Here is a 22,666-nt window from a genome sequence, read left to right on the forward strand (position 1 = left end):
GTTTGCAACCAGCACTGAAAAATAATGCTTTCATGGGTGAAGACTCGCTGGGTTTGGAAATCTAAGGTTTTATAGGCAGGTTTTGCAGAAAAGCAGAGCCTTCCTGTAACGATTTTAAAACCAAGCTTTGCGGTTCGATTCCAACTCGGATACTCAGCTCTTGCGTTGTGGGGAGGAGGCTGAGCAAACACTCTGGAAGATGGGATCATTTCAGCCAGGTGTCTACAGTGGGCATACGCCCTCCTGCCCGCCCCTCCCCCACCGGCTCTGTGTGCTGCTTTTACAAGGTGCACCTGACTGCCTGCTAGTGCACGGGGCAGGGCCTGCTGGGGCATGCCCCGAGGGAGCAAGGCCAGGAAGCCCAGCCTGGACACACCCACTACCCACTGCCCTGGGAGGCTCTGCTGACACTGCATAATTGAGAAAGGCAGCCCCACCCAGGGGCCCCTGCAACCCACATGCGGGCGGGTACTGGTGCCAAAGGAGGATGGCAAGGTCCGTGCAATTCTGGATGTGGTTGGTGGGGACGTGTGGTGTGTGTGATGGGGTGGGGGGAAGCCAAGTCCAGGAGCGGCTATGACCAGAGGCTGCTGCCCAGGTCTAAGGATGCCCCCACCCCCCGCTCTGTCCTACAGGCCCCGTGGAACCCTTTGGTGTCTGAGACCCCACCCATTCCCCTCCAACCCCAGAGCCCTCCTCTCCTGGAGCCTGGGCAGAGCTGTCTTCTCTAACTTTGAGGGGACACTGTTTATGTCTCCCTCTCCATACCACTATCGATCATACCAGGGTCTAGTGCTACCACCAACCCAAACTCGTTCCTTCACCACTTCCTTCCTCTTCCTTCTTCCTTCTCTCTCTTCTTTTCTTCCTCCCTTCCTTCTTTTCCTACCAGATCAGAGCAATGCATGTCTGCAGTCAATTTATTGGAGTGTGTATTGAGTACCTGTGCATGCCAGCCCTGTTGTGGGCACTGGGGTTTCACAGTGAGCGCAGCCTGCGTCCTGCCGACAGGAGCTCCCCACCTGGCCGTGGGGAGGAGGGAAAGGCAGCAGCCACAGCACCCACCTGGAGGGTGTAATTGCGGGACAGAACAAGGTGCAGGGGGACCTGGGAGGGTGAGCAACTACTGCAGATACTCAAATTTAAGGCAATCCAAATTAGGGTTAAGGGCAATCCCTGTTCTCCCCATGAGAGGATGCACAATAAAGTTGAAAAATATAAACTTTAAGAGGTGAAGATGAAATAGTCTACCTGTAAGATTTGTTTTAGACATACATTTAAAATTGCTTTTATATAAAATATTAATTTGGAAAAACTGCTTTTGTCCACTTTCAAATTTCAAGAAACTATTTGATTCAAATTCTTTTTCATGTGGCTTTGACACTAGCGTCGCCATCACGGGTGGGGTGGGTAGCTTTTTACCAGAGCACGCCCTATTCACAGAGCTCTCCGTGCTAAAACCCAGCCGGCTCAAATCCACGTGTCACAACCACTGCACCTGTGACTGCACCGCTGATTTCATCTACAGACGTCACATCGGGAATATGGGGGCTTCACGTGCCACAGGTGTGCACAACGTGGCCACTTAGCAGGGCTCCGAAAGTGACCTTTCAAAGGCCTCTTGACAACAGCCCCTCACCCTGCAGTCTCAGAGCCCCCTTCGCTGCGCGTCGCTCTATCCGAGTGAAACTCCCTTGCTCCTTTGACGGAACGCTGGCCCCGTCCTCCATGTGCATCCCGGACTCTCAAGGATTGAAGGTTGTCGCGCTCATGTGCTTTTCCCTAACAGAACTTTGGGGTTAAAATTAAGTAACTGAGAGAGCACCTGTAGTGTGAGACGTCAGTAACACGGCTACAAGGCACGCTTACGCTCAGATACATGGTAAGTCAGGGCAGCGTGGGGATACGCTTTCCCAGAGCTCTATTGGCCGCTCTCCCTTTTAGCCACACAGCTCCAGGCTAGCTTTGCCCCTTACCCACAGGAGGTTTGAGCACCTCTCTTCCACTCCCTGAGTCTCCACCATCCCTCTTCCCTATCTGTGAAGTGGAGATAATAACACCTATCTCAGAAGATCTCAAGGAATACAAGAGCATAGGAAATAGAAAAAAAAAGCTGGTCTGGAATTTTGGAATTAGGTCTTCTCGGGCAAGTCATTGCACCTCCTGGGCCTCAGCGTTCCAGTCTGTAAAATGGAGTCCCCGGGAGGGCGTGGACTAGCAGCCTCACTGCTGCTGAGTGAGGTCCAGGCACTTGAACAGGAGGGTGCTCAGAAAACACCTGGGTGGATGGATGAAGGAGGAATGCCCGCGACTCCCTCTGCCGGGAGCACTCTCCCCACCCCCTCCCATGGCCTCCCCTTCTTGCCCATCAGATGGCGCTCGCATGCCCCCCACTGACTCCCCTAAGCCCCCCAGACAATGTCACCCCTCACTCTCTATCTTGTTTTATTTTCTTCCTGGCTTTGATCCCCACATTGTGTGATCTTAATTGCTTGTTATTTCTGTCTTCACCGCTAGCATGACATCTCCAGGAGAGTGGGACTTGTCAGCGTCTACCAGGCCCAGCGCAGAGCCTGGCACATAGGGTGCGCTCAGTTGGTATTTCAATGAATGAGTGAATTAATGAACATGGGTTCCTTCCTTCCGATCTTGATCTTTGGACACCACCTAGGTCTCCCTTGGCCTAGTGGGTGGAAAAGACCCCACCCCGACACCCTGGCTGTGCGGTCTCCCAGCCCTTACTGTGCCAGGCGACCTTCTGCCCCTGTGTACGTCCCCGCCCCCACCCCTTTCCTCCTCCAGAAGCTCGGCCGGGAGGACTTGGCCCGCTGGGAAGAGGGCCGGGCACACAGTAGGCCTTCTCTAAGCCTTGGAATAAATGAACGGAAGACCGGCAGGCCGCCACGCCTGGCACCCCGAGGGCACCCGGCCGCGCTGCGCGCCTACCCGGCCCGGGCGCGGGAGCGGCGAGGGCGGGAAGCTCGGCGGTGCCTCTCCCGCCACCGGTGCAAACTTTCAAAAGATGCGGCGGCCGGCCCGGCCCCTGCACGGTTGGAGGCGGTGGAGGGCGGGGGCGGGGGCGGAGCCGGCGGGCCGGGGCCGGTAGCTCCGCCTCCTCCTCCCGCAGACGCCACCGCCTCCCTGCCGGCGCCCACCCCGGCTGCCGCCCGCCCGCCGGCTCGCCCGTGCAGCGGCGATGCCCCGAGCCCCGACCCCGGCCCCGGTCCCCGGCCCGCCGCGTAATTAGCCTCCGCGCGCCCGGAGCGCGCCGCCGCCAACGCCGCGCCCGACACAGCGATGGGCAACACGGTGCACAGGACCCTGCCAGGTATGCCGGGGAGCCCAGCCCGGGAGGCGGGCGCTGGGCTTCTCCTCTCTTCCGGGGGACCTGCTGGGTGACTCCCAGAGAGCCACCCCACGCCCCGTGGAGCCCTCGGTGCACAGCGGGCTGGAGTCTCAGGTGCCTCCTGGACCTCTGCTCCATGCGCGCCCGGGCTGGGCTTTGCGCTCCGGGAGGGCGGGTCCCGCGTCCTGGTTACCTTGGGGACCCCCATCCTCGTTCTCTCGGCTTTGACCAGATGCGCGAAAGGGCAGCTGGGGCGATGCCGGGCTCCCCTTGCCTTTGTTACAGCCCGAGGGCGCTCATGAGTGACCCAGGGGGCGCCTGGAGCCGGGCTCGCCCGGGCTTCCGACGGCCAGAAGCCGCCGGTTGTGCCGAGATTGCAGCTGCCGAGAGTGGGGGATGCTCGCAGGGGTACCCCGGTTTCCAGCCTCCCTGCACCCCCGCGGCACGTGCTGCCTTGCCTTGGCTGCGTTCCCACGCTCTCCCTGGCTGCGCCCCCCTCTGGTGTCCGCTCAGCCTGGGGGCTCTTTAGCCCCCGCAGGGCGGCTGCAGCAGAGTGCATCGCCCCCTAGCTGAAGCCACCCCAGAATTTCCGAGACTAGAGTGAGGGGATCCGGAGGTGGGAGGAGGCCTTACTGAAAAATACCTGGTAATTTGGGAGCAGACAGCACACATGGAGGGGCAGTGCCGGGCACTTTGCATACCCCAGCTTGGCCTGCAAAGAAGCTTCACACTGAAGATGCATTTCCCAATTTTACAAATGGAGAAATTGAGGCTCAGAGAAGGGGAAATGACTCACTCAAGGTCACACAGCTAGCAGTGGGAAAATCCGGATTGGGACCCTTATCTGTCTGTCTGCCCTTCCTTCACTACCCCACGTCTTTAGAAGTATTTTGGCCTAAGGCTGGGCCTTTGTAGCATCGTTAGTGCAAAAGGTGAGAAGGTGTGTGTGTGTGTGTGTGTGTGTGTGTGTTCACAGCACAAAGGTTTGGCTCAGTGGGGAGCGTGTCAACTGTGGGCCAGATGCAGTATGAGGCTTTAGAAGAGGGACATGTCACCCCATCGCTGCTCTAACACCATCACATAGCTCTGCCATCTAGGCATTACACGTGGTTATCAAAAAATAATTGTTTCTTTCCCTGGGAGGTTGACATGGGTGTTGCCAAGCCCGGATTCCTGAGGCCGGCTGTGGAAGAGTGGCCAGCCCCTGCTTTATAAGCCTCTGGGCAACTTCAGGGCAGCTGCACTCAAACCTTCACATTCCCAGAGAAGTCACGAGCAGGGAGTCACCAACTAGTCTGTGGCAGAGGTGGGATTAGAACCCAGGTCTGCTTACTGGAGGGTGGACTCTACCTCCTGTGGACATGGTTATTACCCAGGTGGGAGAGAACCTCCCCACCAGTTAGGAGGTGTCCAAGGGTGTTGGCAAACATGGCAGCAGATGTTCTCGGAGCCACAAAGACACTGGGCTGAGGCCCTTTTGTTCAATTTCTTAATTAAGAAATGTTTATGCTGTTTTAGTAAAAAAGCCATTCTGCCACGTGTGGGTCAGCCTTGGGTGGATAGAGGGACAGACACACGCTAGGCAGGCTAAATATAGCTGCAGATTTATGTAGTCTTCATTCCTTTCAGCCCTCGCTCTGTGGACTGGGCCACTCTAGGCTGGGAGCCAGGGGTTAAGGTTGGTTCCCCACTGCAGTGTCTAAGTACGGGAAATTCAAACTCTCCTCTGAGGCCTGAAGCTCCCATTGAGTTTGGAGATGGGCACAGAACTGGAACTCCCGAGCCACATCAGGTGGCAGGGACCAAGAATATGAAGGACTGTTTATTATTTTGTGACTTGCCTGTGGTCAGTTTCTTGCACACACTGCCATTTTTACACCTCTGTGCTCAGCATGTGGCGATCCCCACGCCCAGAATATCTTTTCTTGTCTAGTCCATCTTTCAAAATCCAGCTCAGTTGTCACTTCCTGCAGGAAGCCTTCCCTGACCACCCACAGCCTCGTCCTTTGCTCTGCTACCTGGATGCCTCTGTAAGCCCCTGCTTGTTCATCCTCGCATTGCATTGCCTTCGCCCGTCTCCACGACTCTCCTCAGGGTGCCCTGAGGACAGAGCCCATGTCTCGATCATCTTGGATCCCTGGTTGCCCATCCCAGAGCCTGATGTCTGGCAGAGGCTCAAAAACCGGTGGTGGAGCTCAAATGTTGCCTGAATCGTAGACCGAAAGAACACTTGGCACAGTCTTGCCCTGTAGAATCCTTGTGCTTTCATTCTCAGGAAAAGGACACATGCGTGGGGTTCGTTCTGTGGGACTTGAAATAGAGAGCTGGCATTTGCCGAGCACCTGGATTCCATGCCAGGCTTCCTGCATATGTGGCTTCCTTTACACGCCAAGCACGCTTCTCCTTCAGCTCCTGTGCTTGCTGATCCCTCTGCCTGGAACATTCTTCCCTGGACCTCCCTGTGGCTCCCGACAGCCTCCTTCTGGTCACTGCTCCAGTGGGGTCCTGCCCCTGTCCTGGCCCCAGCCCTCCCCACCTTTCCCTGCTTTGTGTTTCTCCTTAGCATGATCACTGCCTGACAGGCTGTGTGCGTAGTCAGCTGGTGCTCGACTGGCTCCTCCAGTAGGTTTTGTCTGTTTCCTTCGCTGCTATATGTTCAGCACCTAGAGCAGTGGCTAGTTCAAGTAAATGTTCAGTAAATATATGTTGGATGAATGAATGAATTTAATTCTCCCAACAGCCCTTCAATGTAGGGATTATCCCCATTTTACAATGAGAAACCAAGGATCAGAGGTATAGTAGCTTGTCCCAGCCCACATGGCTCATCCAGTTGGCAGAACCAAGATTAAAATCCAGGTTTATTTAGTTCCAAAGTCCTGCATTCTTTCTCTGACATGCAGTATCCTCCCAGCTTGCGGCTTAGATAACATTTATTGGGTTCCCCATCGTGCACATGGCATGTCACAGGGTACAATAAGGAAATGCCATTCTCTCTGATGGGTTCAGGAAGCCGGTAGCAGCTCTCGCAAAGGGCATCAGCACGTTCAGACAAATGCCCTTTAAACAGAAGCGTGTAGGGGTCAGCACAGGACCTCGCATCTGCTAGGCTCCTGCTGTGTGCTCACCTACTCTCTTTCCAATTGCAAATCAATCCTGCAGAGTAAGGGGCCATTCTCCACGGTACAGACGAGGAGACTGAGGCACAGAGAGGCTAAGACACTTGGCACACAGGTGGGCAGTGGCCGAACTCGGATTCCCAATGCCACATGGTCCTTCCCTCTTGACTCCATTAGCCTTAATCTGGCTTTTGTCAGGGGGAAGAAGTGTGAGCAGGTGGGAAGGGGGGAGGGCAACATTCCGGGAGGGGGAAGGGACTCTTGCACTTCTTCTCCCACCAGCACGTTCGTTCCAGCCCTTCCCTCCGCGCCTCTGCAGCTCCCGGAGTTCTGGTTGGAGAGAGGCTAAATTCAAACTGCAGGTTGGGTTTAATCATTAAGTTGGCCCACGTTTGACCAGGCCAACGGCTTTTTAGTGTTAGCTCGATAACCAGGCACTTTGGAGTGAGGAAAGCCTGTTGACCCTGCTCTGTTCCAAGCCCTGGCCGAGGGCTTTACCCACAGAATCTATTCGAAATCCTCATGAGCACCGTCGAGAGGGGCTGTTTATTCCCATTTGACAGGGCAGCAGATGGAGGCCGAGGCAGGAAAGGACGGAAGCACACACAGTATAAGGGGAGAGCCAGACCCCCTGACCTGGATGGACAGTCCGCAGATGCTGCGCCCGGCAGGGAAGCGCCTGCCCCTGCCCCTGCCCCAGACACGCGGGCACCCTCCCCTGCAGATCCCCCGGCTCTGTTGGACCTGGGGAAGGAGCCCTGTGGGTGCAGGGCCGTGTGGGCAGTCGCGCCACTCCCTGATGCTCCCTGGATCTGGACTTTCTCCGCTCTTGGGAAGACAGCGAGCTTTGTCACTCTCCTTCCAGCTGCACGCATGGCCCTGCAAGTGATACTCCCCTTTCTCCTACTTCGCCCAGATTCAAAGTTGAGTTGGGCTTTCCTTGCCTGTCTCGTCCTATCTGCCTCCCTCCCACCAGGTGGCTAAGAATCCTTTAGAACCTGTGTGGAGCCTGTTGAAGTGACAGTATTCCCGAAACCTCCATGGCTGTCGGCACATGGTCAGGGGCCTGAGTAGCCAAGGCTCCTTGGTGGTGGCCTGCAGGGGTGCCGCAGCGGGATGGTGGGGGTGGAGGGTCTTACCCACCAGTGGGAGGGAGAAGCGGGAGTAGGGTCTGCCAGTCTGCAGGAACAGTGGAGTTGCTCGAGGTGAATTCGGAGGCAGAAGGAACTACGGCCTTCCTCTGTTTGTAACCTCTTCCTATTGCCACCTCTGCCCCCTTCTCCATCTCTCTCCCCTGGCTGTCAGAGCAAGGGAAGGCTTCCTGGAGGAGGTGACTTCTGAAGGAAAGTCCAACTGACATTCAGGTGGGGGTCAGCCTACCCTACCCAAATGTCACCTCCTTCTGCCTACCTTTAGGGTTTTCTGTGGGTTGCTCACCCTGTGCCACACACCCAGGCTGGGGTGACTCTGGGGTCTGCCCTGCTCTGCATTTTCCAGAGTGTGCACCTTCATTGATTTGTTGGGCACCATCATGGGGGTGCAGGCATGAACCATGAGCGCAAGGCACAGCTGCTGCTGCCTCGTGGAGCTGGCCCCAGTGGAAGGGGCCAACATGTTTGAACAGAAGGGGACAGCAGTTGGTTTCCTCACTGGAGAGCACAAGGAACGACTCCCTGTGCCTCTGAGAGAGAAGGGTCCCAGCCCAAGGCCCGGAACAAGGCGTGGCCACCAGACCAAGTACGGTGGCTCACGACTAGGCGGTGGCTCACGCCTGTAATCCTAGCACTCTGAGAGCCGCAGGCGGGAGGATCTCTTGAGCTCAGGAGTTGGAGACCAGCCTGAGCAAGAGCAAGACCCCGTATCTACTAAAAACAGAAAAAGTTAGCCGGGCATGGTGGTGTGCACCAGTAGACCCAGCTACTTGGGAGACTGCTGCCCCCCCCCCCCCCGTCCTCATTTTGAGCCCTCGAGCCTCCACCCTTCTCACAGCTCAAGGATTGCTTGAGCCCAGGAGTTAGAGGTTGACACCATGGCACTCTACGCAGGCGAACAGAGTGAGACTCTGCCTCAAAAAAGAAAAAAAAAAATTCTTGATGGCATAGAATAGGATAAAATAAAATGTTGGGTGCATCATATAGGAAGAATATTTTGCTTCATAAGCATTTGTCTCAGTTTTGGGTGTGTGTGTGTGTGTGTGTGTGTGTGTGTGTGACCTGTAAAATGTATTTCTCTCCGTGGCTTGCAGCCAGACAGGCTGAGAGTTGGGAGGCCATGGGCCCACAGCAGTGGAGGGCTGGGGCTAGGGTGCAGAACTCAGACCTTAGAGTCAGGCTGCCTGGATTCAAACCTCAGCTCAGTCGGTTCCTGCTGGCATGACCTCTTCATGCCTCAGTTTCCTTACCACGAAACAGGGAGGCTAGGGGTAGCTCCTTCACATTTGGTGGTGGTGAGAATAGAGGTGAGCATCTGGCACACACCTGGGGTGGTAACCGTGGTGGTTATTGTTGCTGCCATGGGAAGAGAGGCCTCGGGCCTGCCCCTGGAGTCCCAGTACTGGGCTGGCTGGCAGGTGCCCTTCACTCCTTGCCTTGAAAGCCCTGCCCCTGGTGACCACAAGCCTTGAATCAAGGGGCTGCGTCGGGGCACCCTGTTGGTGGGCGCTGACAGCAGTTTCCAGGGTTCCTTGGGCTCTGTCCTGGACGCCTGGTTGCTAATGAGAAGAATCTGCCTGGCAGGTTGCATTGACAGTTTCCATGTGTTCTCCAAACCTCCAGGCCAGGCTCTGTGCTGGGCCAGGAAACACAGCCTGGGTTTGGGGACTCCACTTCCAGAGGGAGAGACCAACAAGGACACAGTGTTCACAGTAGGTGGTGGAGGGAGAGCTCCGGGTGTTGTTGGAGCCCAGAGAAGGAGGCAAGGAAGGCTTCCTGGAGGAAAAAAAAGAGACATATGCTAGGAGAGAAGGAAATGGGAAAGGCTGTTGGCTTGATGTGCCTGAAGGGAGGGAGGGCACGTGTGTGGGGAGCTGCAGAGTTCTGGGGGTCCCAGTGCAAGTGGGGGTGGCATGTGGGGTCACAGTGATGGGAGAGCCCAGCGGCAGGGGTGGGGCTGGGGGCGGGAGGTGGTGGCGGGCCAGGCGGCAGTCAGAGGGCCTGCATTTCTCGGTGGCCACACTCCCCGCGGGCTAATGCGCGGGCTGCCAGCCGGGGCGTAGCGTTTCCCGGGGCTGACTGCAAGGCCGTGGAACAGGCTGTTTAGTCTTCCCCACGGAGGAGTCAGCTCTGTCCCTCTTTTGGACTAAAGAGCTTTCTGTACCCATGGTGCTCTCTGAGGGCTTAAAATAGAAGCCCAGAAGCCAGGTGTGTGGTTAGAGCCCAGAGCAGAGCGGGAGGGGGAGGACGCAAGGTCGCAGCCCTACAGGTGGCGAGTGCTCACTGCGCCTGGCACGCTCGCCCCCCCCACGCCAGCCCTTTATCTGTTTCACCCCATCAAAACCCCGAAACCCAGCAGGGCCAGGCTTCGAGAGGTCATCTCCTCATGTTGCAGAGGAGGAAACTGAGGCTCAGAGGGATGACAAGACCTGCCCAGCTTCGGGCAGCCAGGAAGTGGCAGCGTAGCATGGATCCCAGGCCAGAGGGGCTCTGAGCCCCTTCCCGTCCGCTGTGGGGCATCTTGGGGCGCCCCTGGCTCATGTGCTGCTGCCCCTGTCCTCATCCTGAGCCCCTGAGCCTCCACCTTTCTCGCAAGTCACCCTCTTTGCCCTCCGGAGATGAATTACTTCTACCAGCAGCGCCAAAATGAAGCTGCATGGGGAAGAGGTCTGTCCCCCGTCCCCAGCCCCCTTGCCCGAGGCCCGTGGACGCTGTAGCTGAAATGTGGCCTCTGGGCAACTCGGGGTGAACTTGAGCTCTGTACCCCTTCCTCCTGCCGGACTGGGACCCAGGTGTCTGCCTGGTAGGTGCTGGCCCACGCTCTGCCGCTGCCAGCCCCTGTCGGCGTGCCAGCGTTGATCGTTCTGAGGGTGTTGGCCGGGTCTTTGGCTCGTGGCTTGGAAGAATCACAAGCAGGGCCAGCATGATGGAGCGATGACAGGCACTTAGCATTTCCACAAGCAGTTTCTATTGCAGGCTTTCGGTATAGAAGGCGCAAGTGCGGTCCCCGAGGGGAAGCGGGCCTGTCTCCCAGAGTGGAGAAGACCCTGCGTTCACCACGCTCTGCTTTTATGTCTGCACCTTACGTGTGCTGAACGGTGGGCAGAGAAGTCATTTTCCTGGGAAAAGGGTGGAGAGTTCTTAGAGCTAAGGGCCCTCTGCAATTTTATCCTTATAGGGTAACCTCCAGGGGTTGCCATGGCATTTGTAAACTGTCATGGCGCTGGTGGGTGTGGTTTTTACTATGCTAATGTATGTTAATGGGGGAAAGGTGACCTTTGGACAAGATCTCCTAGTCTCTACCCATGCTCCTGGCCGGGAAATTCCCTAACCTCAAGTTCTTGCTGTTGTAGGTTTGGTTCTGAATGTTCACTGGCCTCCCCTTATTTCCCCGCCGCACGCTTTTCCTGTGGTTAGTGCTGCCAACCTGTACTGTCCCTAATAGCCAGACACCACAGCGCTCCAGACGTCTTCCCCTGCACACACACACACACACACACACACACACACCTGCACACACACACAAACACACACACACACACACCCGCAGTCAGCCAGCAAGGGCGCCGGCCAGGATGAGAGCCTTTGTCACCCTGGACGGCGTCTTCCCTGCAGGTGAGGAGCGTCCTGTGCCCATACCGTGCCATCATCGTGAGCAGAGTTTGCTGGGGTGCTGCCTTCCTGGGGCCCTTCATTAGCTAGACTGGACCTCTCTAAGCCTTAGTTTCCTCTTCTACAGAAAGGGGGCAATGATGTGACCTCCCAGGCACGCAAAGCGTCTGGCAGATACCAAGTGCTCACGCGCAGCACCTGTTGTGATTATGTATTCACTGGGCGAAGGAGCCCCTGCTCCACACTGAGCCCAGGATTGATGCTCCCAAGGGAGACAGGCACAAAAGAATAATAATAACCACTAACTTGTATCATGCAGCCCGTCTGCCTAAGCAGGTACATGCATTTAACTCTCAGGACAAAGCCCTATGAGGTAGCTACTGTTATTAATGCCTTGTAACTGTTGAGAGAACAGAAGCACAGAGAGGGAAAGTAACTTGCCCAAGGGCACACAGCTCAAGTTGTCCAACGTGATTATGGCTAGAGGGAAGGAATGTTGGTGTGGAAGAGAAGACTGCAGGGTCACGTAGGGGGCATTTCCCATTTGCACTGGAAGCTTTCATAGTATTTAACAGAAATCAGTGAGCATTTAGAAATACTGGAAGATTAATTTTTAGTTGCCCACCTAGTTCTTTGGTTGTGTGTCTCACATCCCACCTCTAGGCGGCAGGGTGGGGCACTCTCAGCCTGCAGGTTCACCACCGGGGACCCAGCTGGTATTCCTCCAGGTCTGGTGTGCAGATCTCCAGCCCCCTGCCACGGTAGGCCAGGGAGAACTGATGTCCTGAGGGCTCTCTGGACAGCAAAGTGAAGGGCATGTCATCCCCAAGAGAGCAAAGACTCCCCAGCAACATAGCCTGGGGACTGCTGGGGCCTGAGAGCCACCTGCAGACCTGAGGGGGCAGGGCACCGTGAGCCGAATGCAGATATGACCAGTGCGTAGACATCACATGAAGCAGATTGCAGTTCAGTCAAAGGAAGAACTTTCTAACTGTGGTAGCTGTCAGGGAGTGGAAAGCAGGGAGGAAGGCCTGTTACTGGGGTGGCACTGGAGTCTAGCCCAGCCGAGACCTGACATGCTATTGCAGAGATACTGGAGTACACAGTGGATCCTGCATGCATTATCCGGAAGGCACCTTTGACCCTGAGGTCTTCCGGGGAATGCATTCTAGCGTCCATCTGCTGAGTTTCTGCGAAGCCCTTCACACCTTTCACTCGGATCGTCCTCCTGCTAGTCCTGCATGGTGGTGGCGGGGGTGGCCCCATTTTATAGATCAGGACACTGAGGCACAGAACAGTGAAGCCACCTGCCTCAGCCTGGGTCTGATCCTTCCTGCTGACCCTCCAGCCTCAGCACGTTTTCAGACTTAGTGGCAGGTGTTTCTGAGCGGGGTTTGGGACAGCCATCCTTAGACAGCAGCCCCAGCCCACCCTGACCCCCTTTCATTCTCTTACCAAGACTCGGGGCAGCCTAGAGCTGGTCTCCTGCCTCCCTAGTGGAGCAAGTCGGTTAATGAGTAAGCCATCGGGGGAATTGGGCGGGGCGGAGGTGTCCCAGTGGTATTGGCGCTCGGCAGAATGCCCAAGCTATTTAAAAGCATATTTTGTTTATATCTTCAACCTTACACACCGTTTATATCACAGTGATGTCCCTTGGGTATGTGTTTCTTTCTTTTTGCCGCCAGGATGATGGATTTATAAGGTGGGTGGGCACACGTGTGTCCAGCATCTGCACAGCGGGGCCGCGTGGTAACTTTCCGCTACAGACAGGCAGACCTCGCTTCCCGGAAGAGCTTTCCTTCCTCAAGGTTAGGGGCATCCAAGGGCAGAAGAAGGCAGAGTGGAATTTCCATGTCTCTGGGGTACGGCCCAGAGCTGCATCCCTCAGACAGGTCACCCGGGCTCTGTTCCCAGGACCGGAGAGAGCTGGGAATCGTGCGTCCCGCCTCCCGTGTGGGGACCAGAGCCTCGCGCGGATCACACAGCAGTTACAGACGGGGCCTTTGGCTGGAATCTCAAGAGAGGTGGCGGAAAGAGGATTGATTCTGGAGGCAGTCCAGGCTTTGAGTCTCACTCCCACCATCCCTAAGCTGTGTGACCCTGGGCAAGTCACTTTCCCTCTCTGCGCCTCCATTTCCTCATCTTTAGCAGGGGGATAATGACAGTCCCTCCCTCCCCCATGGGGTCGATGAGGAATACATTGGAGGTGCATGAGAAGGCTAACCCCAGCGCAAGGTGGGGACGCCACAGTGGCCGTGGCCTTTCCTCCTTGGAGGAAAGGAGTCTGTTCTCCGGAAATCCATCTGTACGAGAGGTCCACTTTAAATCGCCCGCAGTGTCATGCCTCTCAGGTCCCCGTGAGGGACAGTGACTGCTGGCTGGCTAGGGAGGCGACCCGCATGATGGCCAAGAGCACGCGTGGTCTTTGGATTCAGATCCGAGTCAAATCCGGACCTCACCCTCGACCCGCACGGTGGTCTCGGGCCAGCCTTTCTCCTGTCTGGGCTCAATGTCGCCGTCTGTAGACCGGGGGCGCAGGGAAGCCCCGGCGAGCCCAGGACCGCCAGATCGTCAGGGCTTGGGGCGCAAAGGATGACAGTTTGCCTTTCCCAGCGCGCATCCGTCTACGGATCCGTCTACCTCTGGGGCGGCATCCTCAGTCCACACGCACCTGCCCTCCCCGGCGTGTGGCAGGGGCGTGGCAGGGTGGGTGGCGGGGAGGGGAGGGAGGGCCTCGTCTCCGGGGAGGGCTGCCGCGTGGAGGACATGCGTGGGAGCCACTTCTGGGGCCTCAGAGCCAGACGTGGCAGGGAGGAACAGACGTTGCTGCCCTACTATGTGCCTGGCACTGTGCTCTGCTCCTTCCCTGCGGGGACGACACTTAAACTTTGTCCGAGGAAGCCACACCATTCTTCCCAGCCGTGGGAACCAGGCTGGTGTGGTTCACAGGCCACCTCCTGGCTCTGGGCCGCGTCCCCAACTTCTGGGAGCCTCTGTCCGCACTGGCAGTGGGTCTGGTAGCAGTCACCTCCTCCAGTGCTGTCGGGAGGGCCACGGGAGGGCCCCTCGAGGTCTCCTGGGTGGGGCCATCTCCCCCAGGAGGTCTGCCTCTCCCGTCAGGCCCCACCCCCAATTCTTTTTCATTCCTCAGGGATTCAGCACTGGGGCTCCACCCCCACCCCCAGCCCTGTCATCAGTCACCACTTCCTTTTTTAGACGCTTTGCTTATTGTTCAGCCCAAGTTCCGCCAAACTGTGGCCTTTGAGCAGCTCAAAACAAGCTGATTGATGACGTCTACTGCCACCCCTCCCCCACCCCGCGTGGCTTCCTTCCTGAGACCCTGCGGGCACTGCTCACCCTGTGCCAGAAGGTGGCTTAAGCCACTCGTGTTAGATGTAGTCTGGCTTTTTCTTTCCTGCAGGTCAGGATGGGCCAGCACACATCTTGCCCCGCTGCTGGGCTGGTGAAGAACATGTCCTCCGCTCCAGGAGCCAGAACAGCACTGCCTGGGGGTGGGGGGCTCCCGGCCAGTGGATCTCTTGTTACACAAAGTTTCCATGCTCGGGGCCCTGCGGGTGCTCACCTGCAAGTGCGCACCTGCGGCTGGGGTTGGGAGCAGCCAGGCTGCGGGCACCCAGGCAGGCAGTGGCTGTCCTCAAGGCAGAGGAGGAACGCAGGCTTGGCAGGCTCGGCCAGCGAGCAGCGGGCAGCTGCCAGGGGCTGCCCGGAGGAGGAGCAGGCACGAGGGGTGGGACCGTGTTGGCAGTTGGAAGAGACGTTCAAATCCTGGGCTGCCTGTCTCACTCCTGCTATGCTGGGCCATTTTGACAGGGAAGAAAGGAAGGCCCAGGGTGTGAATGTCATTCTTCAGAGAGGTCGATCCACAGGGGCTTCTTCCCTGCTCCAAGGCCTTCCCCCAGAGCCTTCTTGAGGACTTCAGCCTCCTCTACATGGCCTTTAAGACCCTTTGTGATACAGCCCCTGACTCCCTCTCCACCCTCCCCTTACCCTTCTGCCCTGCACTCGCCAGGACACTTAGCTTGTTCTTGCTCCCAGGCCTTTGCTGGTGCTGTTCCCTCCGCCTGAAACACACTTCCCACCCTTTACACCTTCCAGCCCCGCTTCCTCATCTGCAGAGTGGCTCCCCTGCAAAGCCGTCCCCAGGCCCCAGCCCTCATGCCAGCCACCCTGGGCAGTCATGGGTCTGTCCGCTCCAGGGGGCAGGGACGGTGTGTGGCCCGTCAGGGCGTGGTCCCCTGCAGCAGCGCAGGCCCTAGCACACAGTGATGCCCTGCAAGCATCAGATGGAGGAGGAAGTGGTGCACTTGAGAAGGAATGAGGGCATGTCCTCCCACCCCTCACTGCAGTGAGCCCTCACCCTGGGAGCCGGCGCCTCTGACGTTGGAGTTTCCTGGGTCCATTTATCAAGAAGAGACCTCGGTCAAGGGGCCCAACACAGGGTTGGAGCCAGCATGGAAATCCCAGCTCTGGCTGAGCATGCTTGGGGGGTGGGGTGTCCGGATGACCTCAGCCCGGGAGTCTCCATCAGAGCCCACTCGAGCTAAGAGGGCTGCCTCTTAGGCCTGGGTGGGATGGGCTTTCCTCCCTCCCAGCAGCATCCTGTGACCTCCAGCTCGGCGTGTCCTTGCAGCTGCTGATGGGTTTTGTTTGCAAAGCAAAGTAGTGGGGAGCAGGGTGGTGGTTTCCATCCTGGGTGGCCGACCAGGCTTCTGAAACAGAACAAAGTCCCAGTAAGCTGGCTTCTGTCTCCTGGGTGCCTGTCACTGCCCCATTTGGCAGGGGTGAGGAAGGGTTGGTTATGTTTTTCCTAGCCCATTTTTAAACCCGCCAATGGAAAAGGCACACTCTGTTGCCAAAGGAGACCAATAGCCTCTCCCCTCTTGGTGTGGCGGGAAGCCTTGCCACATACCAGCCTCGCCTTTCCTCTCTAAAGCCACACACACACCGTGATGCTTCCTACTGCCAACAGTGTTGGTTCACAATTTGGACTTGGGCAAATGTCACCTGAACCAGAGATTTCTCGGCTGAAGGTCCACAATCCAATGATGAGTGTTATAAGAGTCTAGGGCGCCCCTGAACTTTGACGGTCAATTGTATGCATGGGTTGTGGGTGTCTTTCTGGGGAGAAAGACCTCTACAGCTTTTTTGCTCTTAACAAGGTCGTGGCCACCTACCCCAATCCAGCTGTGTACCAGCTGTGTTGAAGAAGAGGGGGGTGGAAGAAAGGACCTGAGCCTGGTCCTCTGAGACCCTCAGTTTTCTCATCTGGAAAATAAAGATGGTAAAACCTACTCTGCAGGGTTGTCCTGAAGGTTAAACCAAATAAAAAAAAAAAAACCTATGTGCCCAGCACATAGTAGGGGCTTGGTAAAAAATTCCAGTAAAACCCTCTTGTTCAAAGCAGGGGGTAGAATAGGCCATCCTCCCAGTTGGCGATCCGCTGTGCTGGCGGAGAGGAATCTGCTGAGTGCAGACACGCGGGCCGCGGCATCTCAGGGCCAGAGCAGTGGAGCTGCTGCTTCCTGCCCCTGGCGGTCACTGCCGTTTCCTTGGACTCCTTTTAGATCAAAGGAAGGGCCAGGCTGGGGACATGAGTGAGGACCATTCAGGGGGCGGCACAGAGTGCATTTGGGTTGTCGCTGGGATTACTTAAAAATAGGCCTCTGTCCTTGGACATCAAGCGAAGCTTCCCCAGGGTTTTCAAGAGGCTTTTCCTAGCCTAGGTCACGAGCCCTCCATGGGACAAACATTTCGGAATATATTTCCCCAGCTGCCACAGGTAGGTGTCTGTGACCCAGAAACAAACCTTTGCTAGCCAAAGGAACTAAAGGAAATGGTTAAAGGAAGAGATCAGAGTGTTTAATGAGCACCTACTGTATGCCACGCATGGTGTCTGATGAGTTGTCTTGTGTCATCAACAGTCTTGCAGGGTGAGGTGACTTTTACTAGTTTTCTAGGTCTAGTAGGGGGAGGGGGAAACAGAATTAAGCATGGATCCCAAGATCACACAGCCAATAAATGACAAAACCAGACTTTGAACCCAGGTCTGACACCAAGCCTGTGCTCTTTTGAACCTCCTATCAAATTGTGATGTAGAAGTAAAAAATATGGTGTGATCACCAGACCCATCTTTTTAGCCATTTTACCATAATCTCTTTGCCGTTGGGGATGGATGGAAGGGCTGGGTCATAGACCCCTGATGTAGGCGGAGACCCCAGGTGGAGGTGAGGGACTTCCCCAGCGGTCGAACTTGATGTTGCCCATGGGGAAGAGAATGGCCGTTTATTGTGCACCTACTATGCTCCTGGATGTCTGCTGGGATGTCTCCTGGACGTCTTTCTGTGCTCTCATCGCCTACCAGCAGCCTGAGACGGGGTCTAAGGTGACACCATTTACAGATGGCAGAACTACAGCGCTGGGAGCCGCAGTGACTTGCTCAAAGGCCCTCAGACTAATCAGGAGCAAAGCACAGGCTTCCAAACCAGGGCCTGTGAAAGAAACCACGGAGCCGCCCAGCAAGGGAGTGGGCCAGAAAGCTGGGCAGTGGCCCTCGTCCCCAACTCTCCATAGCTGCCACCCCCAAAGTCTCTGCCCACACGGTTAGAGTGGGGGCATTGCTTCCTTGTCTTTCACGAGAGGCCAGGGGCTTGGTCCCTGCTGTGGTTTGGGGGCCTCTTCCCGGCAGAAGGTTTGTTGTTCTGCCTGTGACGGGGTGTCCATTTGAATCTGGTCCCGGTGCCGGCAGCGGAGCGAGGACTTCCGTGCTGGCAGACTGAGCCGCGATCACCGGGAGAAGAACATGGAGGACATTTGGGTCCTCAATGGAATATTCTGCAGCCCTGAACCAAGCACAGTGCCAGCAGGGGAGCGATGCGGGGAGACGCTCTTTATGTAGCGAGCTAGAGAAGACAAGGCAGGGTGCCAAATTGGGCGTGCACTCTGACCGCAAGAGAGTTAGAAAGAGCGCCTAGTACTGCTCAGGCCTCCGCACCGCCCGTGGGGGAAGGTGAAGGGAGAGTGCAGGTTGGGGCCGGACAGCCAGGTTGGCACCTCAGCGCTGCGCCTTGCAGCTGCGGGCGTGTCCCTGCACCCCGGAGCCTTGCTCTTCTCATGGAACATGGAGACGGAGCCTGTAGGTGGAGATTGGTTTTGAGAGTTAGCTGCGATCACATAGCTAAAATACTGGAAAACACGCAGCACAGGGCGTGGCGTGGGGAGGGCACAACCAGCGGTTCTCACGTGGGATCAGGACTGGAACTACAGATGCGGCAGGGCACGGATTTTCTCCTCTTTCCCGAACGTTCTGCACCGTGGCTGTTGTTTTTGTTGCAGCAACTCAAATGCTATGAAGTTCAGGGTTCCCGTCGACATCTCCAGGCTAGGATGATCTGCAAAGCCCTTTGAACCCACCTCCACCACTCTCTGTTCCTTGGAGGAACCACTTTCCCTGAGCCGAGCTCAAAGCAGATGTTGGTACAATTTGGAGATTGCTTATTGTTCTTTTATTTTAAGCATCTTCCATTTGTGTAAATAACACAACTTCTCAGAAACTTTTTCACTGTGGTTTTCTTTATCTCACATCAGGGCTCTGGCATCTGAGGGGGGGAAGATTGAGTGTTTATCCCTCGTTCCCTGAAGGAAGTCAAATCATATAATCAAGATTAAACAAATATGTAAACTTAGCTGGTTACTTGGCTGCATTTTATCCTAACATATAGCTGGCTTTGCAGGAAACGTCCCCTTATAGTAACAAGGCAGTATTTCTCCCCACTCCAGCGCGCCTCGAAACCGCCAGAGCCCTCTTAGGGAACATCTGCTGAGGATTCCCGAGCCGTTCTGCAGAGAAACTCTCTGATTGAGAGACGCGGTTGGAAAACACAACAGCCATGGGGAGGGGAGGGAAAAATAAATAAGGGTGGCCGTGGATGTTGGCGCTCGGAAGGGCTTTTGATCTGTGGTCATATTTAACGTCTCCTGGAGGATTCGCCAGCTGGAGGGGCCTTGGCCTGCTGGGCGCTGGCGGAAGCTGTGGCCGGAGTTGAGTGCTGTGTGCAAGGCCACACTGTGCGCGGGAACACAGGCTGCCGCTGTCCCCAGCCGCCTCTGCTGATGGTTTATACCTCACTGGCGTTCCCCCACACCCACCCCCCAATTTGGGATTTGTCCTTCTGAACCAGCTCTGCAGCGGCCCTTCCTTTATCCTCGGGGTTCTGGAGGTGGCCTGCAGCCTGGCTCTGCGTCCGCCACCCCGTCTCCTTGCAGGCCCTGCCCTCACAGGCCTCGCCCGGCCCTGCTGTGCTGGAAGCCCTATCTAGCTCCCTCTCGCCTATGCCGTGCCGTCTGAGCCCCGTGGATCGGCCTTTGGGGCCTCCCCGTCCGGTTCTTCTCACGTTGGCAGCACCCTCGTCCCTCACCCCTGCAAGACAGGAGCTGCCCAGCTTCACACACCCTGTCCATGCCTGCCACACTGTAACACTTCCCCCGCCCACGACTCCAGCCTCCCCCAGCGTGCCCCTCTCCCCTCCACCCGGCGGACCTGGCTCGGTGGCATCACCACTACTCCAGGCCCTCGCAGCCCCCAGTGCTGTTGGGTGAGGTGGTCTTGACCATGCCTCTTGTCATTGTGTATTCGGCTGCGTGTCAGACGTAGAGAAGCTCAGATCTCCACGAGGGCAGGATGTGTGTGATCTGCAGAAAGGGTGAATGAATGAATGAATGAATGAGCATCATAGTGAGCATTTTGTCTGCGGGCCTCCTGTGCCAGTCCAGTGCCCAGCAGGCCTGCCCAGGGCTCTGTGGAGTCAAGGGGCAGCCTCTTGCCTCCTCTCCTGCATCAGGGGCCCGTGGCCCAGCCCTTCTACCCACCTGTGTTGGTTCCTAAAAGGCAGAGAGACTATGGTAAAGTGGTTAAAAAAACAGATCCAGGGATCACACAACCCGGGTTTTAATCCCAGCACTGTCCTTATCTAAACCAGCTGTGTGACTTTGGGCGAGTGACTCGACCTCTCTGAAATGCCATTTCTTCATCCATGATGGGATGGATAACAGTAGTCTTTACCTCATAGGGATATTGTGAGGATTGAATGAGGAAATACGTGGCAAACAATCAGCCCAGAATAAGCGTCTGAATGTGTAGTGATTCTACCAGTCAGGACATTTTGTTTGCAAGTATCAAAACCCCAACTCAAGCCTCCACCTCAATTAGGGGTAATCTCTTTGTTTAAAAGCAGTAATGAGGCTGAGTGCAGTGGCTCACACTGTAATCCTAGCACTCTGGGAGGCCAAGGCAGAAGGGTTGCTTGAGGCCAGGAGTTTGAGACCAGCCTAAGCAAGAGGGAGACCCTGTCTCTACAAAAATAGAAAACATTAGCTGGGTGTGGTAGTGCTCACCTGTAGTCCCAGCTACTTGGGAGGCTGAGGCAGGAGGATCCCTTGAGCCCAGGAGTTTGAGGTTGCTGTGGCCTATGATGACACCACTGCATTCTAGCCAGGATGACAGAGTGAGACCCTGTCTCAAAAAAAAAAAAAAAAAAAGCACCCCTAGCTGAGAAGTCTGCAATCATCTGATTGGCCAGGCCTGGGTCACACTCCAATTTCTAGACTTGGAGGTCAGTCTGCTGGCTAGGGAAAAGCGGGATCTCCCAAGGAAAACTGGGACGTGATAACCAGAAAAAGAGAGATGGATGCTGAGGGGGCAGAAGTGGCAGGTGTCCACGTGACAGTAGTGGGAAGTACAGAAAAGTGGGGTCCTTCCTGATGGACCAAGGCCCGGGGAGGTGATGCTCGGCTGGCCCCTCCAGGGCCTTTACCATTCTTGGGCGAAAGTCACCTCTGACATCCCACCTCCCTGCATCAGAGGTGGCCTGGCCAGAAGAGCCCAAGGAAGGGGTTCCTGCCCTGACCCTGACTGACCTTGAGCTTGGGCAGGCCCTCTCCCTCTGTCCACCCATTTCCCCGTCTATCTAACTATCACACAGGCAGCAGCTGGTATTCATCAAGTGCCTGGCGTGTGCCAGGACTTTGCAGGGCACAGGGCCACTAAAGATGACAGGGACAGGTGCCTGGCTCCGGGCCCCACCTGTGCTAGCTCCCTGCCCTTCCTGACCAGCGCCCTGCTTCCCCTTTGCTGTCTGATATAGAACCAAAGGGTCTTTTGAGATTTGTTTTATCTATTGATTATAGTTTAAACACCCAAAGCAACTATACTGAATGTTTTTTCTTTCTGTAAAAACGAATTAAAACCTCCAGTCTCTACTGCCTTTAAATCACATCCAGAATCTGACCCCTCTCACCACCCTTGCTGGTACCCCCATCTCGCCACCATCGTCTCTGCCCCAAAATAACCCAGGAGCTTTGCTGGGGCCGCCAGCTTTCCTGCCCACCCCCGCAGTCCCCCACACAGTGGCCTGAGCAGTCCCCCCACTTCCCTGCTGCAAACCTTCAATATATATAAGGGCTCAGCGCATTCGGAGTGAAATGGTTGAAGGAAAAACAACTACTATAGGCTCGCCCCCCCACCCCCGGTCTTACTTCCTTCCACACCCCCAGGTGCCTGGCTGCACCACCGGCTTCCTTGTCATTTCTCAGCCACACCAGCACAGTCCCACCTCGGGGCCTTTGCACTTGCTGTACCCCCTGCCTGGAATGACCCTCCCCCACGCGCCCATGTTCATCCTGTCACCTCCTTCAGGTCTCTGCTCAAAAGTCACCCATCAGAGAGCCCCTCCCCAGAAATCCTAAGAACACCTCTCTCTGCCCCCTTCCTTGGCTGGGTCATCCTCTGTCGTGCGCCCTGTGTTCTGTGGCTCTGTGGCTTCCCTGCACAATTTCCTGCCTTGGCGGGTGGGGCTTCCTCCTCCTTGGGCTGGGAGGGGGCCGTGGCTTGTCCGCCTCCTCATCGCCTCCCGCTCTTCATTTTCTCCTGCCCTGGCTCCCGCAGCCTCGTATTAATTGAACTTCCCACCTCCACCCCCTGGTGTGCCTGGAGCACAGCGCACCCGTGGCTGGGTGTGGGAGGTGTGGTCCCTCGGTCCCCGGGGTCACCATTGTCCTCACTGTGGGCCTCAGCGTGCCTGCGATGCATGAGAATCTGCCTCGGGAACTGTGTTCAGCTACTGTTGTGAACGAGCAGCGGAGACTCCTGCAGTCATCACCCACCTGCCCCTCCCAGGCGGCCACAGCCTCCCAAGAACAGACGGGGGTGGGAGGAGGAAAGGCAGGGGGAGACGACGACTCCCACTCACTGGACCACCTGGGCTTGGGACCCGTGGCCAGATCCTTTGAAAGACCACCCAAGGATTCCCGAGGTCTTTCAGAGCAGAATTGCTTTAGAAATGAACGCCCAAAAGTGTACATTCTAGAAAAGCCAGCCTTGCTCATAAGGAATACCTTCATTTTCTGTGGGTCACAGAATCCTGGCT

The 22,666-nt window shown here is 56.4% G+C and overlaps 1 protein-coding gene and 1 long non-coding RNA gene across 3 annotated transcripts in view; one reads left to right on the forward strand and one right to left on the reverse strand.

Moving 5' to 3' along the window:
* Nucleotides 1–3,173: 3,173 nt before the first annotated feature.
* Nucleotides 3,174–22,666, forward strand: part of NEURL1B (neuralized E3 ubiquitin protein ligase 1B) — a 42,066-nt gene continuing 22,573 nt past the window's right edge. For both annotated transcript variants that reach the window (XM_012765498.3, XM_075996290.1), the window contains exon 1: nt 3,174–3,328. In XM_012765498.3, coding sequence (XP_012620952.3) covers nt 3,298–3,328 — 31 coding nt within the window. In that variant the 5' untranslated portion in view covers nt 3,174–3,297. The remainder of the gene's footprint in view (nt 3,329–22,666) is intronic.
* Nucleotides 18,793–21,720, reverse strand: LOC142863108 (uncharacterized). Its single transcript, XR_012914005.1, has 4 exons — nt 21,685–21,720; nt 20,637–20,754; nt 19,783–19,934; nt 18,793–18,878 (listed from the first exon to the last, which is right to left on the reverse strand). It is a non-coding gene; the product is annotated as an uncharacterized LOC142863108 (long non-coding RNA).

Source organism: Microcebus murinus, chromosome 21, assembly GCF_040939455.1.
Source record: "Microcebus murinus isolate Inina chromosome 21, M.murinus_Inina_mat1.0, whole genome shotgun sequence".
In the NCBI taxonomy this organism is placed as follows: domain Eukaryota; kingdom Metazoa; phylum Chordata; class Mammalia; order Primates; family Cheirogaleidae; genus Microcebus; species Microcebus murinus.